Raw genomic sequence first — 19,107 nt, 5'->3', positions numbered from 1 at the left:
CCATTGTTGTTCCTAGCCCAGCAATCCTTCATGCCTATTGACAGCTTAAAAAAAATATATTATCCTCAAGCAGCATCTGTAATATGCTGGAACACAAGGCTATTAATATGGAGAATATTGAATGTCATATCTGACTTGTGTGTTGTCTCGGCCCCCCATTCATCACATATTGGTAGCGAGTTAGGAGCGCTTGCCTCCCCCACTGTCAGCTTTTATTCATGTGGTGTTCAACTCCATTGATCAGGAGATGCACGTTGATAAGAATAAAGGCCAAGCTCAATAACAATCAGTGTCAATCATAGCAAAACTGCCAAGATCCATAGCCACTAGTGGTACACATTAGCACAACTGAGGACGAGCACGGATTCTCTCACGTGTGAGCTGTGAATCACTCCTAATCCGTGCTGTCCTGGGTGTAAATAGTCATACAAAGCAATAGCAGGGAAATGGGGATTTGAGTGAGACAGCTTAGTGCCGAGAAAGTCCCAGTGCACCACTCCTCTCCTCATCTCCTCAAGATGAGTAAGACATTTATATGGAATAGCACCAAAAACGCCGTCTAGACAACACATTTATTCCATTATGAACTATATTTAAATTCACTGTGTAAAAAATAAAATTAAATGTATCTACATATGTGTAGTTCAAATAGATTATGTATTTTTATGCTTATAGTTGTGAGGAGATAATATGCAGAGTATTTCATCATTATCATAGGAATATGCTAATGTCACTATTGAAATCTAGTGATTTGATCCTCTACAGAATACAGTGTATTTCAGCGTTACTGTTGAAATCAATTGTGAGCCAATGCTGTGCAGAATATATTTTTTTTGTTAGTTTAGCAACATGCTTATGTCATATTTTATTGCAACTAATTATGAACCAATCCATTTGGAGTGCTATTTGTGTAGCCAGGGGCATAGCACCAAATGTTGGACACCGGTCACTAGTAAATAATGCATTAAAACATTAGAATGTAGTCTTAGAATATTTTTAAATTAAGCAATAATTGCTTTTAAAAGGTCAAGTGAAAAGTCCTTAATAAAACAAAGAAAAAAATAAAATATTTGTTTTCTTCCATCTGTTTGCTATAGGCCTAATTATCTCTGTCAATAATTTCAGTTTCGGGAGGGAATAACTGAACGATAATATAGCGGAATCACTTTCATATTCATACATGGTAGTCACTCGTAAAACTGTGCAATAGTGTGTCAGCAGCATGAAAAAATGTTATCGAAATAGTGAATGAGATATACATAAAGCTTTCAAAGTGCACTCCCTGTAATCACTGAATCTGTCAATAACTTCAGTTTTGGTTCTGCACTCTTGTGAAAACTCCCGTTATAATCAAAGAAGCACAGTGAATCTCTTATTTACATCGTGTCTACACTTTGTTTAGCCTGGATGCCAGCCGAACTTAGCCCCGCCCACAACATTTTGAGGTTGGGGAGTTCGGTCTGGACTCGATCCGTAGAGGATTAATTATGCCCGAACAGAAACTGTTCGGACCAATCACATTGTCAGGGCGATGATTGACAGATTATCACCAGAAACGTAATCAGCCACGTCATCAAAGAGCACTTGGGGAGTTTGATTGACAAGCGATCTAACCAATCAGAACGCCGCATCCGCCATTTTGTCCGACAAAGCAGTCAGGAGTTAGAAGATTAACCTCGGTGGAGTTAAACTTGAAAAATTGTGCATATTGACATCTTTCCGCGTTTGAAACAACATTCATTCTCATGTTCATTCATGTTTATTTGATGCTATAAATGGACTAGTAGGAAGAGATGATCGGTTCACGAGCCTCTTGAGCTGAGGCGCTACAGCAATCTGTCACGATCATGGTCACAACACATTAAAGAGCCACAAAACGTTTTTTATTGTTTGAATTTTTTTAATAACTACACAGTTTGAAAGCTGGGACTTTGTTTAATATCATAAGTAACCTGCTCTGTCTCGTCTGTCGATGTGTTGTCAGTTTCCTCTTTGCTCCGCAATGTATTTTCCACTCTGTGTGGCGTGACAGCGCCACGGCTTGTCGGACAAAGCAACAGTAACTAAGGGGGGCGGGTCTTTGCGAAAGGTCAATTAGTTTACAACAATGATGGCTGTTGAAGAACTGAGATGTGTAGATTCCGCCATCGCGTCCGTTATAGAAGTTATCGACAGCGCATTAATTTTAAAAAAGGAACAGAGGACCGCGATCAAGGCATCTGTCGATGGGAAAGATGTCTTTGCCGTCCTTCCTACGGGATTCGACAAAAGTTTGATTTATCAGCTGGCCCCGATGGTCGCTAAGTAGAGTTCTGTTGACAATTATGCGTCGCTCAACATACGTCACTTACTCTGTAGCTCTGATTGGTTGTAGGTCTATCCAATTGAGGTCTTTCCTGGATGGGTTGAAATACGCCCCCATAATCAAAGCCCAATGGAGCAGTATCAGACTCATATTCGAACTAGAATTGAGTATGACCACGTCAGGCTACACTTTGTTGGTTATAATGAAAGGATTCTTCATTAGAACTCAGTGAGCTCGCCCTGAAAGAAAACTCTGACTTAAACTTAAACACCTGATTGGACAACGTATTCATACGCTCAACAGAGTTTTCTGTGATTGACTACAATGCTCAATGCTGCAAACACAAAAGCTGTAAACGTTTGACAATCTCTTCAGAGCGCGAACACGAATACGGGACCAGGGCAGCGTTTCCCAAAAGCATTGTAAGATTAAGTTGATCGTAGCTCCATTGAAACCAATGGAGCTACGATCAACTTAAGCTTACGATGCTTTTGTGAAACGCTGCCCAGTTGAATCCAGTCGCCTGTCAGCGGATATCCAGTGTTAGGGGTAACGCATTAACTTGAGTTACGTAATCAATTACTTTTTTCAAGTAACTAGTAAAGTAACACATTACTTTTTCAAAAGTAACAAAAGTAACGCAATTTGCATATTTATAGGTGTAAATATGCATTTCCTTCTGACTTATTCTTAGGCTTAAGGTCATTGCACACTGAGTCCGAAATTCGCATGCGAAACTTTCGCACGTTAAAAAATAAATTCGACCTCACGTTATGTCAATCGCGTTTGCACACTGCCTCCGAAACTTTCGTCCGTCAAAAAAATATTCGGATCAGGTTCGATTTTCTGCATTTTTCGCATCCGTGGCACGCATTTTGAGAGACGTTTTGACAATTCAGAACCACCGTACGCGAACGCAAAAATCCAGAATGCCATCTGACAAGTTGATCCACGTCGTCTACAGCACAAAACAGCAGCACTGAATGACAAACAACGTGAGGAATACAAAGAGACCGAATATAAAGACAGATTGTGCCAGTAGTAAAGCATCAAACTGAGCCACTGACATCCTGAAGTAATCTTTGAAACGCTCGGCTAATCCCGCAGCTCCTTGATGAGGTGAATTCTCCTTTCTCTCTATGCAATCTCAGGATTGAACGGACCCAATATTTCCTCTTTCTTTTTCTCTTTTTAAGAAGAGAGGAGTAGGGTATTAGGGTATACAAGAGAGTAACGATTAGTCAACATTATCGACAACGTCGACAATAAAAAATTGTCAACAGATATTTTTTGTTGTCGAATAGTCTCTTGATCTCATACGACCTATTTGAAGGGCCTGCAATAACGCGGTGTAACCAGTGGGGCGCTGTAGCGCAATACTGTAATGCAGCCCTCCCTAGTGCAAACGAAGTCGAACCCGTAAAATGTGGGAGATTAACATAGCATAAACATAACAAACATAACGTTTAGCATAACTACAGAATACTGTCATGCAGGGCCACCAACTCTCATTCAAACTCACTGTTCTCACGCCACACGTTCATTTTCTCACACAGTGAAAGATGCATCGCAGAGCAAAGAGGACACAGACAACGCACCGACAGATCAGGTTACTTTTGATATAAAACTAAGTCTAAGCTTTTAAATTCAGTCAATATTACTACGGGATTCAAACAATACTTGTGGTGGTGACGCTGTTTAACGTTGTGTGGCAGATCGCTGTAACACCTCGGTTCAAGCGGCATGTGAACCTATTCCTCTCTTTTACAGTGCGAAATAAACATGAATGAACATCAAAAAGTACTTACTGAACTTACTGAAATGAATCCATCTCTATTGTAATCAATTAATCGGAGTTTTAACCGCAGAAAAAAGTAAATAAAACTTGCAAACAAATATATCACACAAAATGTAACATTTACCTCAGGAAAGCCATTCAATGACCATAAACTCGATAGTTTGTGTGTGTGTGTGTGTATATATATATATATATATATATATATATATATATATATATATATATAATATAATATGATATATAATATGTGTGTTTATTTTTCAAAAAACCCCACATAATTACATTATATTTTTTTAACCTGAAGGATATTGGTCTATTCAGTTGGCTTGAAAATTATTAAAAATACACTTTTAAAAGCTGAAGTGATTTTTTTTTTTGTTTTATTTACTAGTTAAAGTACAGTATAGCTCAATATTTTAACTAATTGCTAAAGTAGAATAATCGAACAAAGCTTACTGATTAATCAGTGCAATAATCGATGATTAGTCGATTAATCGTTCTAATAATTGATAGATTAATCGATTATCAAAATAATCGTTTGTTGCAGCCCTAGAGAGGAGACAACTAATCATGCTCACTGCTGCTTGAAGACTTCATTTTGTATTGTTTTGCGATTTTTTTCGCAACGCATTCATTAATACGCATCGGACTCAGTGTGCAAGGTCTCTGTGCGTGACGAATTTTTAGGATTGCGAATACGAAAAAACGCATGCGAAAATTTCGGACTCAGTGTGCAAAGGCCTTTATTCAGTTTACTTTTGGTGTGCAGGGGCCTTAACATTTGCCAAAAATATAACTTTTTTTGTTGTAATTAAAAAACAAACAAGCAAGCCCAGCCCAGGTGAGAAAAAGTAACGCAAAAGTAATGCATTACTTTTCATAAAAAGTAACTAAGAAATGCAATTAGTTATTTTTTAAGGAGCACTGCAGGTATCTTATTAAGAATGACTGGTATCATCACATTTTTACAATTTCAGTATCCACTTTGTACCAAAGTACTGGTATTTTTGACAACACTAATACAAAAGGCAAAAGGGATAAGAACAGCTTCTCTCGCAAGGCTCTTCCAAAAAAAAAAATGGTTTGCCCTCCTGCAGACTTCTTTCCCTGTCTCTCCACTATAAGACCAAACCACTTTCCCTTTTGACGGGGGGGAATGCTAACATGAGAGGACACATGCTGCCAGGCAAATTAATAAAAAATAACATTTCTCATTTTTACAGATGGAAAATTGAGTCTTGCAAAATGTTATTCCTAATGATAGCATGTCATTATAACTATGTAATTTTGTCATGATAATATTATGGATTATCAATATATCTTTGTAGGCCCCTGCTACTTAGTTACACCCTGTCCAACACCCCTGTAGATTTAGAGCGTTCTGAATCAGTCACTTATAAGGTTCGTGACATTTAGGATGTTCTATAAGCCAGTGAGGCAGCTCATATCAGGTCTTGAATGTGCAAGAAAAACATCAGAATATTTTTAAGGACAAATCTACTCGACATGCATTTCAAACTCAAATCAAGTGTTCTGAAAATCAGTCAGAGATGCAGGGTCAGGCATATGTTATTATTTCAGCCTCATTGTCAGCGGCTTGTGCTGTTTTGTATCAAAGCTTCCATACATCCAGCAGCACAAATCTTTTGTTCTAAGATTGCTTTTCCATGACCTCAAATTGGACCTTAAATTTGTGCTGCGTTTGAAGTGAACCGCCATGACTCCAAGTAAATCACAGCTCGTGTCTGAGCTCCTGCAGCGTTTTGGAAATCATGCCAATAGTGTATGTTAAGTAAGCCCTTGATCAAGCTGACACAAGACTAAAAAGGAAAGCACCCTTTTAAGGATTAGGATTTTGAATGTGCCCTTGACTTTCTTTTTGTCATATCTAAAAAATTAGTCATGGCGTATTTGTCATAAATGTATACACATATCGAAACACAACCTGCAATTCCAGTGCTCTAAATAAACTTGTCTTACTAAACACACAGGCATTGTGCGAAAGTGCAGATAAGAAGCGCACTAATTATCCTTTAATAAACGCAGTCAGGCAAAACTAATGCTGCAATGCGTCTTTTAATTAGAGGTTCGAAATGTCAGAGTCTTTAGTATTTGTAAATCAGACTCAAAAACCAAGCAAATTTGTCATAGCTTTTCTTTTGCCTCAGTAAATGCTTTGATCGTTCAAAGGTAGGCTTTTTGTTTAAAATGACCCTGATGGCACTTTCTGTACTTTTAATGTTTGTCATGTTTTGCTGTGTTTTTAGTTTCAGCAGAATTCAGCTACGTCCGTATTTGATGCATGTCGAGGGCATGAAATGTTTTTGTATATTTGCTGTAAATGAAGCATAATAACATTGCTGATATGATGGAAAGGCTTATTTTCCTCAATAAGCTTACCTTCAAAAGTAATTTAACTCTGGCCAGTTGAGCTTTCAAAATGTTTGTAGCTGACAATATTGAACAGTGAAAGGACTAGAAAAACACTAACAAAATGTGGACTAGATCAATACAGCACTATATGCACATCAATCATGGTCAAATGACCAGTATTTAAATACAGAGATGATGCATATTTGCATACATTAAGCCAGAATCTTTTTGGGTATCGAATGAAGACGTAAAAAAGCATTATCTCAGTAATCGCATCACGGAAACCACAGACATGATACTTTCGGGCTCATTGAATTAACTATGTAATGGTTTATGATGCTTACCATGAATGTTTTCATTATATGCATATGTAAAAGGTATTCCTCTAGCTTCTGTCTTTTGTTTGTGTGTGTATTACAATAGAGAACACGAATGCAAAAACCGGTGTCATCATCAATAAATACCTCCATATACCTCATCCAGTGCTCGCAAGGGAAGTCTCATTCTGTTGATGCCTACCAGCCTCGCAAACAGATAAATATGCCCATACGAGTGAACAGCGAAATTGTTCTGACCTCTCGATGGGAAAGGACAAACTGATGCGTCCAAATCAGTCATGGCCCAGATCCAATTACATGTTTTATGAATGTGAGGTATGAGTCGGGAATGTTAATTCAAACTCGGGTCAAACCAAGGGGCAGCAAAGCCATTTGGTCTAGCATCACTGCATCGTAAGAGCTGAATAAATGCCTCTGCAACTGATGGGGGTTTCTTCAGATGTTCAGATGCTTTTAGTAAATGGACATGCATCATAAAAGAATTCTGTCAGAATTTTTCTGGAAGTCATGTGGTTGAAGAAATGCCATTTCAACCACAGTCATTTCCACAACACAGTTCAAGATGTAGTGGAAAATACATTTTAAAGGGTCAGTTCACCCAAAAATGAAAATTCTGTCATTAATTACCCTCACATCGTTCCAAACCCGTAAGACCTTCGTTCATCTTCAGAACACTAATTAAGATATTTTGATGAAATCTGAGAGCTCTCTGACCCCTCAATAGACAGCAATTTAACCACCACTTTCAAGGTCCAGAAAGGTACTTAAGACATCGTTAAAATAGTCGACGTGACTGCAGTGGTTCAACCTTCACACGCATGCGTCATGCTGCTCACGTGAACAGAGTCTGGACGTAAAAAGCATAGGAGAATGACACAGAAGAAAAGATACTGTTGAATAAAGTCGTTATTTTTGTTTCGTTTTTGCGCACAAAAAGTATGAAGGTTGAACCACTGCAGTCACGTCGACTGTTTTAATGATGTTGATTCAGTACTTTTCTGGAACTTGAAAGTGTTGATTATATTGCTGTCTATGGACGAGTCATATACCTCTCAGATTTCATCAAAAATATCTTAATTTGTGTTCCGAAGATGAACAAAGGTCTTACGGGTGTGGAACGAAATAAGGGTGAGTAATTAATGACAGAATATTATTTTATTTTTTTTTCATTTTTAACCCTTTAAGAATTTCTGAAATAAAATGCCAGGCTCCTTTGTCTGTGCTAAGGCTAATTTCATAGGTAGCATTTTATGTATCTTAAATATACACAATTAAATATTATTTTCACATTTTTTTGCATCATTTGACAAAATTACAGACTGGAAATGACACTTAATAAAAAGATTCTGATATTTTCTCATATTTTATATTAAGTATGCTCTTATTGACACTGTTGTTTCCTTGTTAAACAAGTACACTGACTTAAACTTTTGTTTGTTGTGGTGGAAATAACTCAAATATTCTCACAATTTTTTACAATTACATAAATCTCACCATACACTGTAAAAAATGAATGTGATTTTAACGGTAAAATATTGTAAAAACGCTACGGAAAAACAAAATTGTAAACAGATTAACAATAAGTTCCCGTATTATTTACAGGGAAAAACTGGAAAAAGCTCTTACCGGATATTTATGCAATTTTCACAGTAAAATGCTGTAAATTTAAAAAAAATAAAAAAATCAATGTATAAAAGTAAAAAATACAAAATCAATGTATAATTTACAGTCAAAATCTGTAAACTGATATTCCCACAATTCCCTGTGTGACACTCCACATTTGAAAGTATTTTGTTTAAATAATCATGTTTCTTAATAGTTTTTGTTATCAGTTATGTACATTTGGGTTTTATGTTACATCTTCTGTTGTTTATTGAATGTTTATTGCATTATTTAAGTATTGTGGGTTACCATGATGGTGTTTTGCATTTGTGTGAATGACTCTGTGCACCTTCTATATATTAGTATATACTTCAGCTCATAGAAAAGCTGCTTGTGATGAACTCTGATTCTTCATGTGGCTTTCTCTTTTACCACCTGCATTATTATGGTGGTTGTCATATGTTAAAGGTACAAAACAGATTTTAGTAGTAGTGTGCATTGTTGAATTTATTGATTTACAATTAAATTTTCTTAAATTACAGTTTTATACTGTAAAATTTACAGTTTGTTCTGTAAATGTGTTTACAGTTTTTCTGTATTTTTTACAAAATTATTCTGGCAACCACAGCTAAAAAAACTACGGAATTTTTTTTACAGTGTAGGTGCCGATCCTCGAGCACCCACAGAAAAATGCAAAGTACTCCATTGACTATAACTAATCAAAAACTCGATTGAAATTCAGGAACCTCTCTGATTGGACTGCATTTAGCGTAACGACATAACCTGACAGAAAACTTTTGCTTTCGTTTTGTTTTTTTTCCGTGGTGATAAATTGCATTTTAAGTAATTAACTCCAAAATGATCAGGTATATCAGCGAGAGAGCGACTTGCGACTACACTCATGGAAAGAATATGTGAATAAAGTTGTGTTTATGTTTGGATGGTAATACATTTGCAGTCTGTGTTTCTCTTCATGAGACACAAATACATTTTCTGTAATGAATTCATCAAGTGCACCATTGCACAGAGATAAAGACTAGACTCTTGAAAAACTAACACCAAGTATAAATGTTGAGTAATAATCATGTTAAAAATGTTTTGAGGGGCATTTATTGCATATCTGTACAGTGTAAAAAATTATGTGCTATCTACTTAAAGGTGCTAAAGAGGATCTTTTCGTGGACTGAGAAACCAAAGACTGTTTGTGAGTTTTTTTCGAGGGAACGCCTCCCAAAACTCGTGCACGAGTATTGGAACACAAGTGTTTACCACCGGCATTCGCTGTGTCGTGTTTGTGGATTCATTATGTCAGACTCACCGCAGGTAACTCATAATCTGCAGTTGTTACTCCTGTCTCCTGACAAAAACATTGCACGCGGCGCCTGTGGAGTGTGGAAAGTTACTGGAGCGCGCAGCCGCGCTCGTCTCTCACAAGGAACGTCACGGCGGTGATTGACAAGCCAGAGGGCCAATCGTTTACGTGATGATCGCGTAAACGATTGGCTGATGTTTTTAAGGCCCTACCTCGGGCACAGATGATGTATATTAATATTATTCCTTTCAGTGCACCTAATAAATAGTCTTTTATCAGTTAGTAAAGACAGTTTCAAGTAATATTGCAAAAAATTTATAAAACAAAACATCCTCTTTAGCACCTTTAAACAAAATTATGGTAACAATATTAAACAGGATTTTTTTGAGTAGTTTTTATAGCTTGATTTCTTTAATGGAATCTGTACCTGAATAAATCATGTAAAATCTCCTAAATTATTTAATCTATGGCACAATAAATTTAATATTTGTAGTAAAATGTGCTTTTTTTATTATTTTGTGCTTTTGTGATTTTAAGTGGAAGGAAATGACCTGTTTGTATTCATGTTGTACAATTAAAAGACTGTATGCTGCTAGCACAGCACAAGTAAGAACAAGTACAAGTACTGCACTGGCATGAGCAAAGCTATTGATCATTGATCAAAGCAACATCCTTCATAGTATATTAGTACATGCAGTTATCCACAACCTAACCATAAGCTCTACTCTTCTGCACAATGGTAGGGTCAAAACTTCAAAATAACAAAAACTCTTTCAAATGTCAAACATAATTGAATATTAAACATTAACAGATGTTTCCCTTCACTCAAAAACATACAATAACACTTCATTTCAATATTTACTCTCCATTTCCAGCCCTTTGCAAAGCATGCTGCGAACTAACAGTCACCACCAAAAGGTGTCTCTAAATAAAACTGTATAATTGAACTAATTCTCTTAAAATAATCACCTTTTAATAATTATCAAGGTTCTGAAGAGGATGTTTTGTTTTATAAATTTTTGCAATATTACTTGAAACTGTCTTTACTAACTGATAAAAGACTATTTATTAGGTGCACTGAAAGGAATAATATTAATATACATCATCTGTGCACGAGGTAGGGCCTTAAAAACATCAGCCAATCGTTTACGCGATCATCGCGTAAGCGATTGGCCCTCTGGCTTGTCAATCACTGCCGTGACGTTCCTTGTGAGAGACGAGCGCGGCTGCGCTCTCCAGTAACTTTCCACACTCCACAGGCGCCGCATACAATGTTTTTGTCAGGAGACAGGAATAACAACTGCAGATTATGAGTTACCTGCGGTGAGTCCGACATAATGAATCCACTAACACGACACAGCGAATGCCGGTGGTAAACACTCGTGTTCCAATACTCGTGCACGAGTTTTGGGAGGCGTTCCTTTGAAATGAGCTGTGAAGGAGGGGGGCTGTTCTTACGCATGCGCTCATTTCAAAAACTCAGTAACTGTCTTTGGTTTCTCAGTTGATGAAAAAATCCTCTCTATCACCTTTAATTTTTTTAATAACAATTACATGACCCATGATTAATTTTTTACAGTGTATATATCAGTGTAAGCACCCTGTATAACCCAGTTATAATTTCTTCATGGAAAGCAGATGTGAATAAAGATCTGTTTACATTCAGTTAGTAATAATCTGTGTTGTGTACTGGTACTGGTTATAGAGGGTGGAATAAGTGATTAATTATTTCAGTCTGTTTAAATAGTACTAGTTTTACATTTTTAATAATTCATGTTAAAATTGTTTAATAATTCAACTGTTGAAAAAAAAAAAAAACATTAGTGAAAAGATTTGTGTAAAAAAAAAAAAAAAAAAAAAAAAAAGCTGAAATTTGTTAGCTTTAATAAAAATCAACTCCTGAGAGACATAAATGTTCAAATGTGGACTTAAAAAGATAATTGTCACAACTTTCAAGGTTGCTTTTCAAGGTTGTAGAGAAATCTAATTGAATGGAATCTGCCTCCAAACTTGGAAAAATGAACCGTCTGTACCTGTATTCTGTATTCTCTTTCAGAACTCAGATGACCTGCTGGTGGCTTCAGCCGAGTGTCCCAGTGACGACGAGGATCTGGAGGAGTGTGAGCCTGGCACTGGTGAGTACACATACATACAGCAGCACTCAGACCATACAGACCCACACAAGCTTCAGATGCTCACCTGTCACTGCTCACAGACAGCACACACACCAGATCAAAATACAACATATTTACATTAAGTAGAGGTTTATAATGACTTGCGGATATATTCAGATTTGATGTAGTGCAGTTCCATAGATAATTCCTCATTTTAATTTCAGCCGGAGCTTCAAGTTGTTTTTGAATTTTTAAGGCTATGTCAAATTTCTGTTCAGTTCATACATAAAATGAAACTATTCCATAAAATTACATAATATGATGTTTTGCAACTATTTGGGAAATAACATTTATCAGTTATTATACTTTATCATTTTAGTTTCCAAATAACAAGCATTAGTGTTGAGTAACTAACCGAGATCTAGTACAATCTTGTTCCCAATGCAAATTCAGTTTCCCATAATGCTTATCTGCTAGCAGGATTACCTCGTATCAACCATACAGAGAATATGAAAAGTAAACTTGGGAGCTAGATATAGGCTAAGGGTTATATTTCTTGAAGGGTGGCCTTCTCCTACCATTCACAATGCTAAGTGGCCATTCCACTCCATTGTTGAGTTCTACTTTAGGCATTCATATATCAGTAAAGTAGGTGTGACATCAAACTGTGTTGCATAGTACATGGAATTATTACTCTGTGCTCAGCTATTGCTCCTGTGATTGTGCATTATGTTGCAATCATTCAGTGTTGTTGAGTGGTTGAGTTCTTTCTGGTGGCCCATCTGGAAAATCAGCTGTTGCTGTTTGACATTTGTCCAAGCCTTTGGTTTCATTTCAGATTATTTTAGTTGAACAAAATGTTGGAAAATAAACATATTAACCCAGACATTTCTTATTAAATAATTGGTACAACAGTCCTATTTTTGGCTCTGTCTCAAAATCTAGTCAGCTGCCTGCCTAGCTCGTTTGGACATCATTTGTGCGCTCTCCTGACACACACACATATACACACACACCAAAAAAAAAAAAAAAAAAAAAAACCTCTCAGATTGTCAGTAGAAAAACTATGCAACCTTCGAAAAATAACTCATTGCACATGTAATTTGAAGCAGTATAGCTTGTTTTTTCCATAATGTGATGTAACAAGCTTCATTGAATGTAATATTCAAAATGTAATATTTTTTAAAATAATTTTTATTAAAAATGTCAAAAGTTTGGGGTCAGTAAGATTTTTTAATGTTTTTGAAAGAAGTGCTCATAAGGCTGCATTTATTTGATCAAAAAAGAAAGTGAAAAATTTATATAACTTAAAAATATATTTTAAAATGTTATTTATTCCTGTGATGCAAAGCTGAAATTCAGCATCATTACTCCATTCTTCAGTGTCATATGATCCTTGAGAAATCATTCTAATATGATTAAGAAACATTTCTTACACTATTATTCATGTGGAAAACAGTGCTGCTTAATGTTTTTATGGAAATATATATATGGAATATTTTTCTTTGATGAACAGAAAGTTCAAAAGAACAATGTTTATATGAAACAGAAATATTTTGTAACATTATAAATGTCTTTACTGTCACTTTTCGTCAATTTTAATGCATCCTTGCAGAAAAAGAAGTCTTAAAAAACATACTAACCCCAAACTTTTGAGCAGTAGTGTATAAAGTTAAAATGTAGTGTTAGCTTAATGGGAACCTATTATGCAAAATTCACTTGTGTAAGGTGTTTGAACACAGATATGTGTCCACAGTGTGTGTAAACAACCAGCCTATAATGGTAAAAAAAAAAAAAAAAAAATTACAATCCCCATGACTCATAAACACACAGTTCCAAATTTCCCCCTACTCTTACGTAAGAAAGTCAGTAAAGTGATATATATTTGCGCAAATCATTTTACGCATTGTGATGATTTGTGCTACCCACTCAGATTTTGCTACCTCCCATTAAAACAGTAGGTAGCACAATGCAAATATAGTGTAGCATTATTCATCAGAACACCAGACTGCCTCACAAACGAGGTTCAGTTCAACACTGCTTCTGCACAAAAGATTAGAATGACGGCACATGCTAGTCGATGAGTTGAATCAACTTTCTTCCTAAATCTCTCCATCAGTGTCCGACTCTGGTTCGAACATGTAAAGCTGAACACTATTACTGATATTTTGTCTGCGTGAGATTCTCCAGCTTTGTTATTGAGTATCCGAAGCATGAGCTTTTAAAGCTCCGCCCTCTTCTGGAAAGGGGCAGCTCATTTGCATTTAAAGGGACACACACAAAAACGGTGTGTTTTTGCTCACCCCCAAATGGGGCAAATTTGACAAGCTATAATAAATGATCTGTGGGGTATTTTGAGCTGAAACTTCACAGACACATTCTGGGGACACCAGAGACTTATATTACATCTTGTGAAAAGGGGCATAATAGGTCCCCTTTAACCACATGCTAAATCAGAATCAGATGTGTCACTGAGTCACTGTTTGAGTGCCATGTTAGTGGATTTTAATGAAGTTTCTGCCTTTAAAGAGCATCTCATATTAGTCAGATCAACTTAAGATCTTCCATTTGGTTTGTAATAAGATTTATATAGATGATTCCCTATAGGCATTACCGCTTACTAAGTTTTGAGACACAGCAATTAATGATTTATCACATATGCAGAAGATTTTATCATTGCAAAGGGAAATCTGTATTTAATCAAGTCAGATGAAAGACTAGAGCGCAGATGAGTGTGTCAAAGAGTATAAAGGGGAGAAAAGTTGTGTTTTTTAAAGGGACCATCTTACACACCTTTGTTTTTTGTAATTTGCTTTTTTTCCATGCAAAAATCATGCGGCCTATTTGTTGATGTAAGTGACCCAAACTCCATGGTTTGCTATCTTGTTTAACCAAAGAAGAGCCAAGAGCTATTCAAGATATGAGTTGGTTCTGTTTTAGATGTTACTTTAGTGATGTAGACATATTTATGTTAGCCATTTGAATAGGTTTAGAAAATATTTTAGCATTTTTTCATGTGAATATAGAGTATTGTGTGTAGAATATTTGTCTTAGAATAAACTGAAATATAGCAATAGTCCAAATAGATTGATAATTCTAAAACTAATAGAATACGGGTGTGTGTACATGTAGATATTATCGAGTCCTTGCTAATTCTTTTTTTTCCTCTCTCATCCCAGGAGGTGAACTTGTGTTGCCCATAATTACCGTGGACACCCAAGACCCCCTTCCCATGGCCACCCGTTACCCTGCCATCCCCGCCCCTCCCACTTCCCTGACCCCTCTCCAGACCACCAAAGAGTCCCTAGTTTTGTCCGACCCCCGTCCGCCATGCCCTCCGGACCAGGAGGACTGCGGCGACCCCATGGAGGTGTCGGCCTTCGGCTCCGGAGAAATGACGGAGTCCGATGACGAGGACTTTTACAAAAACTCCCCCATGGTCACAGACAGAACAGTCCTGCCGCCGCCTCCCGCCGTGGGCAAGAGCGGAGGCCAGGGCGCAGGTGACCACCGTCCTCCAGCCCCCGCCCCCACCACCCACCCCAACCAGCTCCACATCCCCGCCGGCAAAATGAACACCCGTGATCAGGTTCTCCTGCCACCTGCCCCGTCCTCCCGTCACACTCCGGGTCTAACCTACCCGCCTGATTTCCCCCATGTGCCCACAGCTCACCCCACCGACCTGATGGAGAAGGGCCACCCGGGCGCCGTGGAAGTGATCAGGGAGTCCAGCAGCACCACAGGCATGGTTGTCGGCATCGTGGCGGCTGCCGCCCTCTGCATCCTCATCCTCCTTTACGCCATGTATAAGTACCGCAACCGAGACGAAGGTTCTTATCAGGTGGACCAGAGCCGCAACTCGGGTTCCGAAAGCAACGGTGCCGTAGTAAAAGAGAAGACGCCGAGCACGACCGCCGCCATCGCCAAAACGACTACCAAGGGCAAGAAGAATAAAGACAAGGAGTATTACGTCTGAGGGAACGAGCGAGGAGGAGGTTCACAGACAGGAAGTGTGCTGAGGATTTAAAAACTTCAAATCACCTCCTCCGCATCCTCAAGCATTTAAGCCACACAATCTTCTGTTTACTTCTCAAAAAGTTTTTCTGCCACCGAAAGATACGGACGTAGGGGATGAGGAGGAAGGCACCAATGGATAGATCCTCCTTTCGTTGCTGTCTTGCAAAGCCATTGTTGTATGTAATTTTATCTCTATCATGTCTAAAGAAATTCTTCCATTACATTCCAGATGATGTAATGCCCTCTTTGCGATTAAAAATTTATGTTTTTCGTGGTCCGGGCCTCCACAGGAGAGTAACAAAACACCATGGATGGAGAGAAAAGCCGCCGGTTTAACAGATGTCTCCACACGCAAGCTTTTGGTGCTATTTCTGAACGTTTATTTAATATTACCTTCATAGAGTTATGAAATTGAGATCTTCTACAAGATGTTCGCTGACCCTCGTTTGTAATAATTCATGAAGAGCAGAAGCGATTGTGTTAGTTATTTACACGAGACAAGCAGATGCTCCCATCAGTTCTTGTAGAGATGTTAAATCTGACACCTTTTTAGGAGGGGGGGGGGGGGACGTGTTCAGTTGGAAATGCGGCTGATAAAATCACATATCCTGTTTCGTTCTCTGATCGAGCCGAAATATGAAAAGAGTTTGAATTCATTTCCACTCGGATATCTTTTGTCAGGTGTAGAAATTGGGATTTATCGGTCACTGTCATGAAACACATGAATCTAATTCTTTCTTTGTTGTCGTTATCCGCCATGGTTTCATAAACACGTTCTCACTTAGAATCGCAGATCAGACGGCGAAGCCTGCTTTGACAGTGACACCTCCACCAGCAGGTGTGGAAGAGCTCAGAAGGTTGTTAGAACTTTAAAAAGAAAGGCATATGTCTCTCTCTCTCTCTCTCCATGGTGTCGAAACATTGTGATCTGTTAGGCTACTAATTGTGTTCCATGCATGATGTATTCACATTCAGCTTTTCATGAGAGTATTTTGATATGAAATACATAAAGTTGATAACTCTCATCTCACCCGGAGGGATTCATAACGCCATGGGCGAGCACGACGCAGACCTCAGTAAGCGGGACTGTCCTGAACTGAACATCAGCTTGGACAACAGATGTATCTATGTAAATATGGAACATTGCTGAAAACACTTCAGGAGACAGGTTTGTGTGTATCGTTCATACGGTACGTATGCGTATGTGAGCGTGTGAGTGTTTGTCCTCGTTCGTCCTCCGGCATGAGAAAGATATACTAAGACTATGAGAACTCTTTCTCTTGCCTCCTATATTCTCTATGGTGTGAAACTACAGTCCAATACCCATCCGAATGAGACTACAGACACTGAAACAAACAGGATAAGGAGAACGGAGGCGAAATCATATTTTGAGAACTGTGTGGCATCTCTTCTTAGAGGAAAAAAGGAACTTGTTCTCATCGAGATGCCAGCTCACCACCTCCCAGACCTTAAATGAAAGCGTAAAGGAGCGAACTGACAAGACTTTTACGGAAAAGCAGCACAACCTTGTGTCCAGACTTTTGTATCAATGGACACCTCCTGGGAAGGAGGAAAAAGGGAGAGGGAAAAAAAAAAAAAAAAAAAAAACAGTATACTGTCTAGATATTTCTCACATTTGAAAATATGTTTTCCTGAATTGACATTCCTTGTTATTACAAAAGAAGTTTTTTGTTTAGTCCTTTCTCTGCAAATGGAAAAAAAAGATATTCACAACAGATATTACTTCAGCTACACGAAGTGACTTTCAAATGTGAAATTATGGAAATAATGTTTTGGGATTTTATTGAATTTGGTAAAATATGAAGCATTACACCTAGCCATACCTCCATTTTACATTTGGGGTTTTTTGTTACGTCATCAACAGGGCAATTTTTTTGTTTGTGTTTTTGTTTTGTTTGTTCTTTTAAAATATAATTGTCATTTACCTATGCTGGTCAAAGTATATTCCCGTTCTTAATGTAATTGTAAAGTGTTACTGTGAGATGAAATCTAAATATGTGTACATTGACAGAGGGAAAAATACACTTGGTTCTATACTTCGTACTGATTTGGTCAGTGTGGTCTCTTTTATTTACAAAAATGTTTGTCTAAATTGACACTCGTCAAAGGTTTTGAATTTTTTTTATATTATTAAGTTATACATATTAAGCAGCACAACTGTTTCAACACTGATAATAAGAAATGTTTCTTGAGCAGCAAATCAGCATATTAGAATGATTTCCGATGGATCATGTGACACTGAACACTGGAGTAATGATGCTGAAAATTCAGCTTTGACATCACGGGAATAAATTACATTCTAAAATGTATTAAAACAGAAAATGGTTATTTCAAATTTAAAAGAATATTTCACAATATTACAGTTTTTACTGTATTTTTGATCAAATAAATGCAGTCTTCATGACCATGAGACTTTTCAAAAACATTAAGCTTAGCCTTACTTCTGGCAGGTCACGTCAGTCAAACTCGCAACAACTGACTCTAAGCTGATCCACGTCTACCTATGGGAATACAACGTTTATCACAACATCCATATATTAGGTCCATCAGTATTATCAGCAGCTATCGTGTTTCTCAGGAGCTAATTACCCTCCTCCATCCCCAGCTTCTCCTCTCGTCCAGTCAGGATTTGGCCTTCTGATTCCCTTTTGAATCAGACTAATTTCTCGAATTATGTTGTACATTAAAGGGTTAGTTCACCCAACAAAATTCTGTCATTAATTACTCACCCTCAAGTCGTTCCACACCCGTAAGACCTTCGTTCATCTTCAGAACACAAATTAAGATATTTTTGATAAAATCCAATGGCTGCATCACTCCCTTTTTCAATGGCCAGAAAGCAACTAAAAACACATTTAAAACGGTTCATGTGACAACAGTGGTTCAACCTTAAAGGTGCCCTAGAATCAAAAATTGAATTTACCTCGGCATAGTTGAATAACAAGAGTTCAGTACATGGAAAAGACATACATTGAGTTTCAAACTCCATTGCTTCCTCCTTCTTATGTAAATCTCATTTGCTTAAAAGACCTCCGGAAAACAGGCGAATCTCAACACAACACAGACTGTTACGTAACAGTCGGGATCATTAATATATACGCCCCCAATATTTGCATATGCCAGCCCATGTTCAAGGCATTACACAAGGGCAGCTAGTATTAACGTCTGGATCTGTGCACAGCTGAATCAACAGACTAGGTAAGCAAGCAAGGACAATAGTGAAAAAT

The 19,107-nt window shown here is 37.6% G+C and overlaps 1 protein-coding gene across 11 annotated transcripts in view; it reads left to right on the top strand.

The window, feature by feature from the left end:
• nrxn2a (neurexin 2a) overlaps positions 1 to 17,923 on the top strand; it is a 516,409-nt gene extending 498,486 nt beyond the window's left edge. For 7 of the 11 annotated variants that reach the window (XM_048167609.1, XM_048167605.1, XM_048167607.1 and 4 more), the window contains 2 exons: positions 11,785 to 11,863; positions 15,022 to 17,923. In XM_048167609.1, coding sequence (XP_048023566.1) covers positions 11,785 to 11,863; positions 15,022 to 15,818 — 876 coding nt within the window. In that variant the 3' untranslated portion in view covers positions 15,819 to 17,923. The remainder of the gene's footprint in view (positions 1 to 11,784; positions 11,864 to 15,021) is intronic. The other 4 variants (XM_048167611.1, XM_048167610.1, XM_048167615.1 and 1 more) reach the window with 1 other exon arrangement.
• The last annotated feature ends 1,184 nt before the right edge of the window (positions 17,924 to 19,107 follow it).

Source organism: Megalobrama amblycephala, linkage group LG18 (assembly GCF_018812025.1).
Source record: "Megalobrama amblycephala isolate DHTTF-2021 linkage group LG18, ASM1881202v1, whole genome shotgun sequence".
Lineage (NCBI taxonomy): Eukaryota > Metazoa > Chordata > Actinopteri > Cypriniformes > Xenocyprididae > Megalobrama > Megalobrama amblycephala.
Note: the sequence above shows the minus strand (reverse complement) of the source record. Positions and strands in the feature narration are given on the sequence as shown.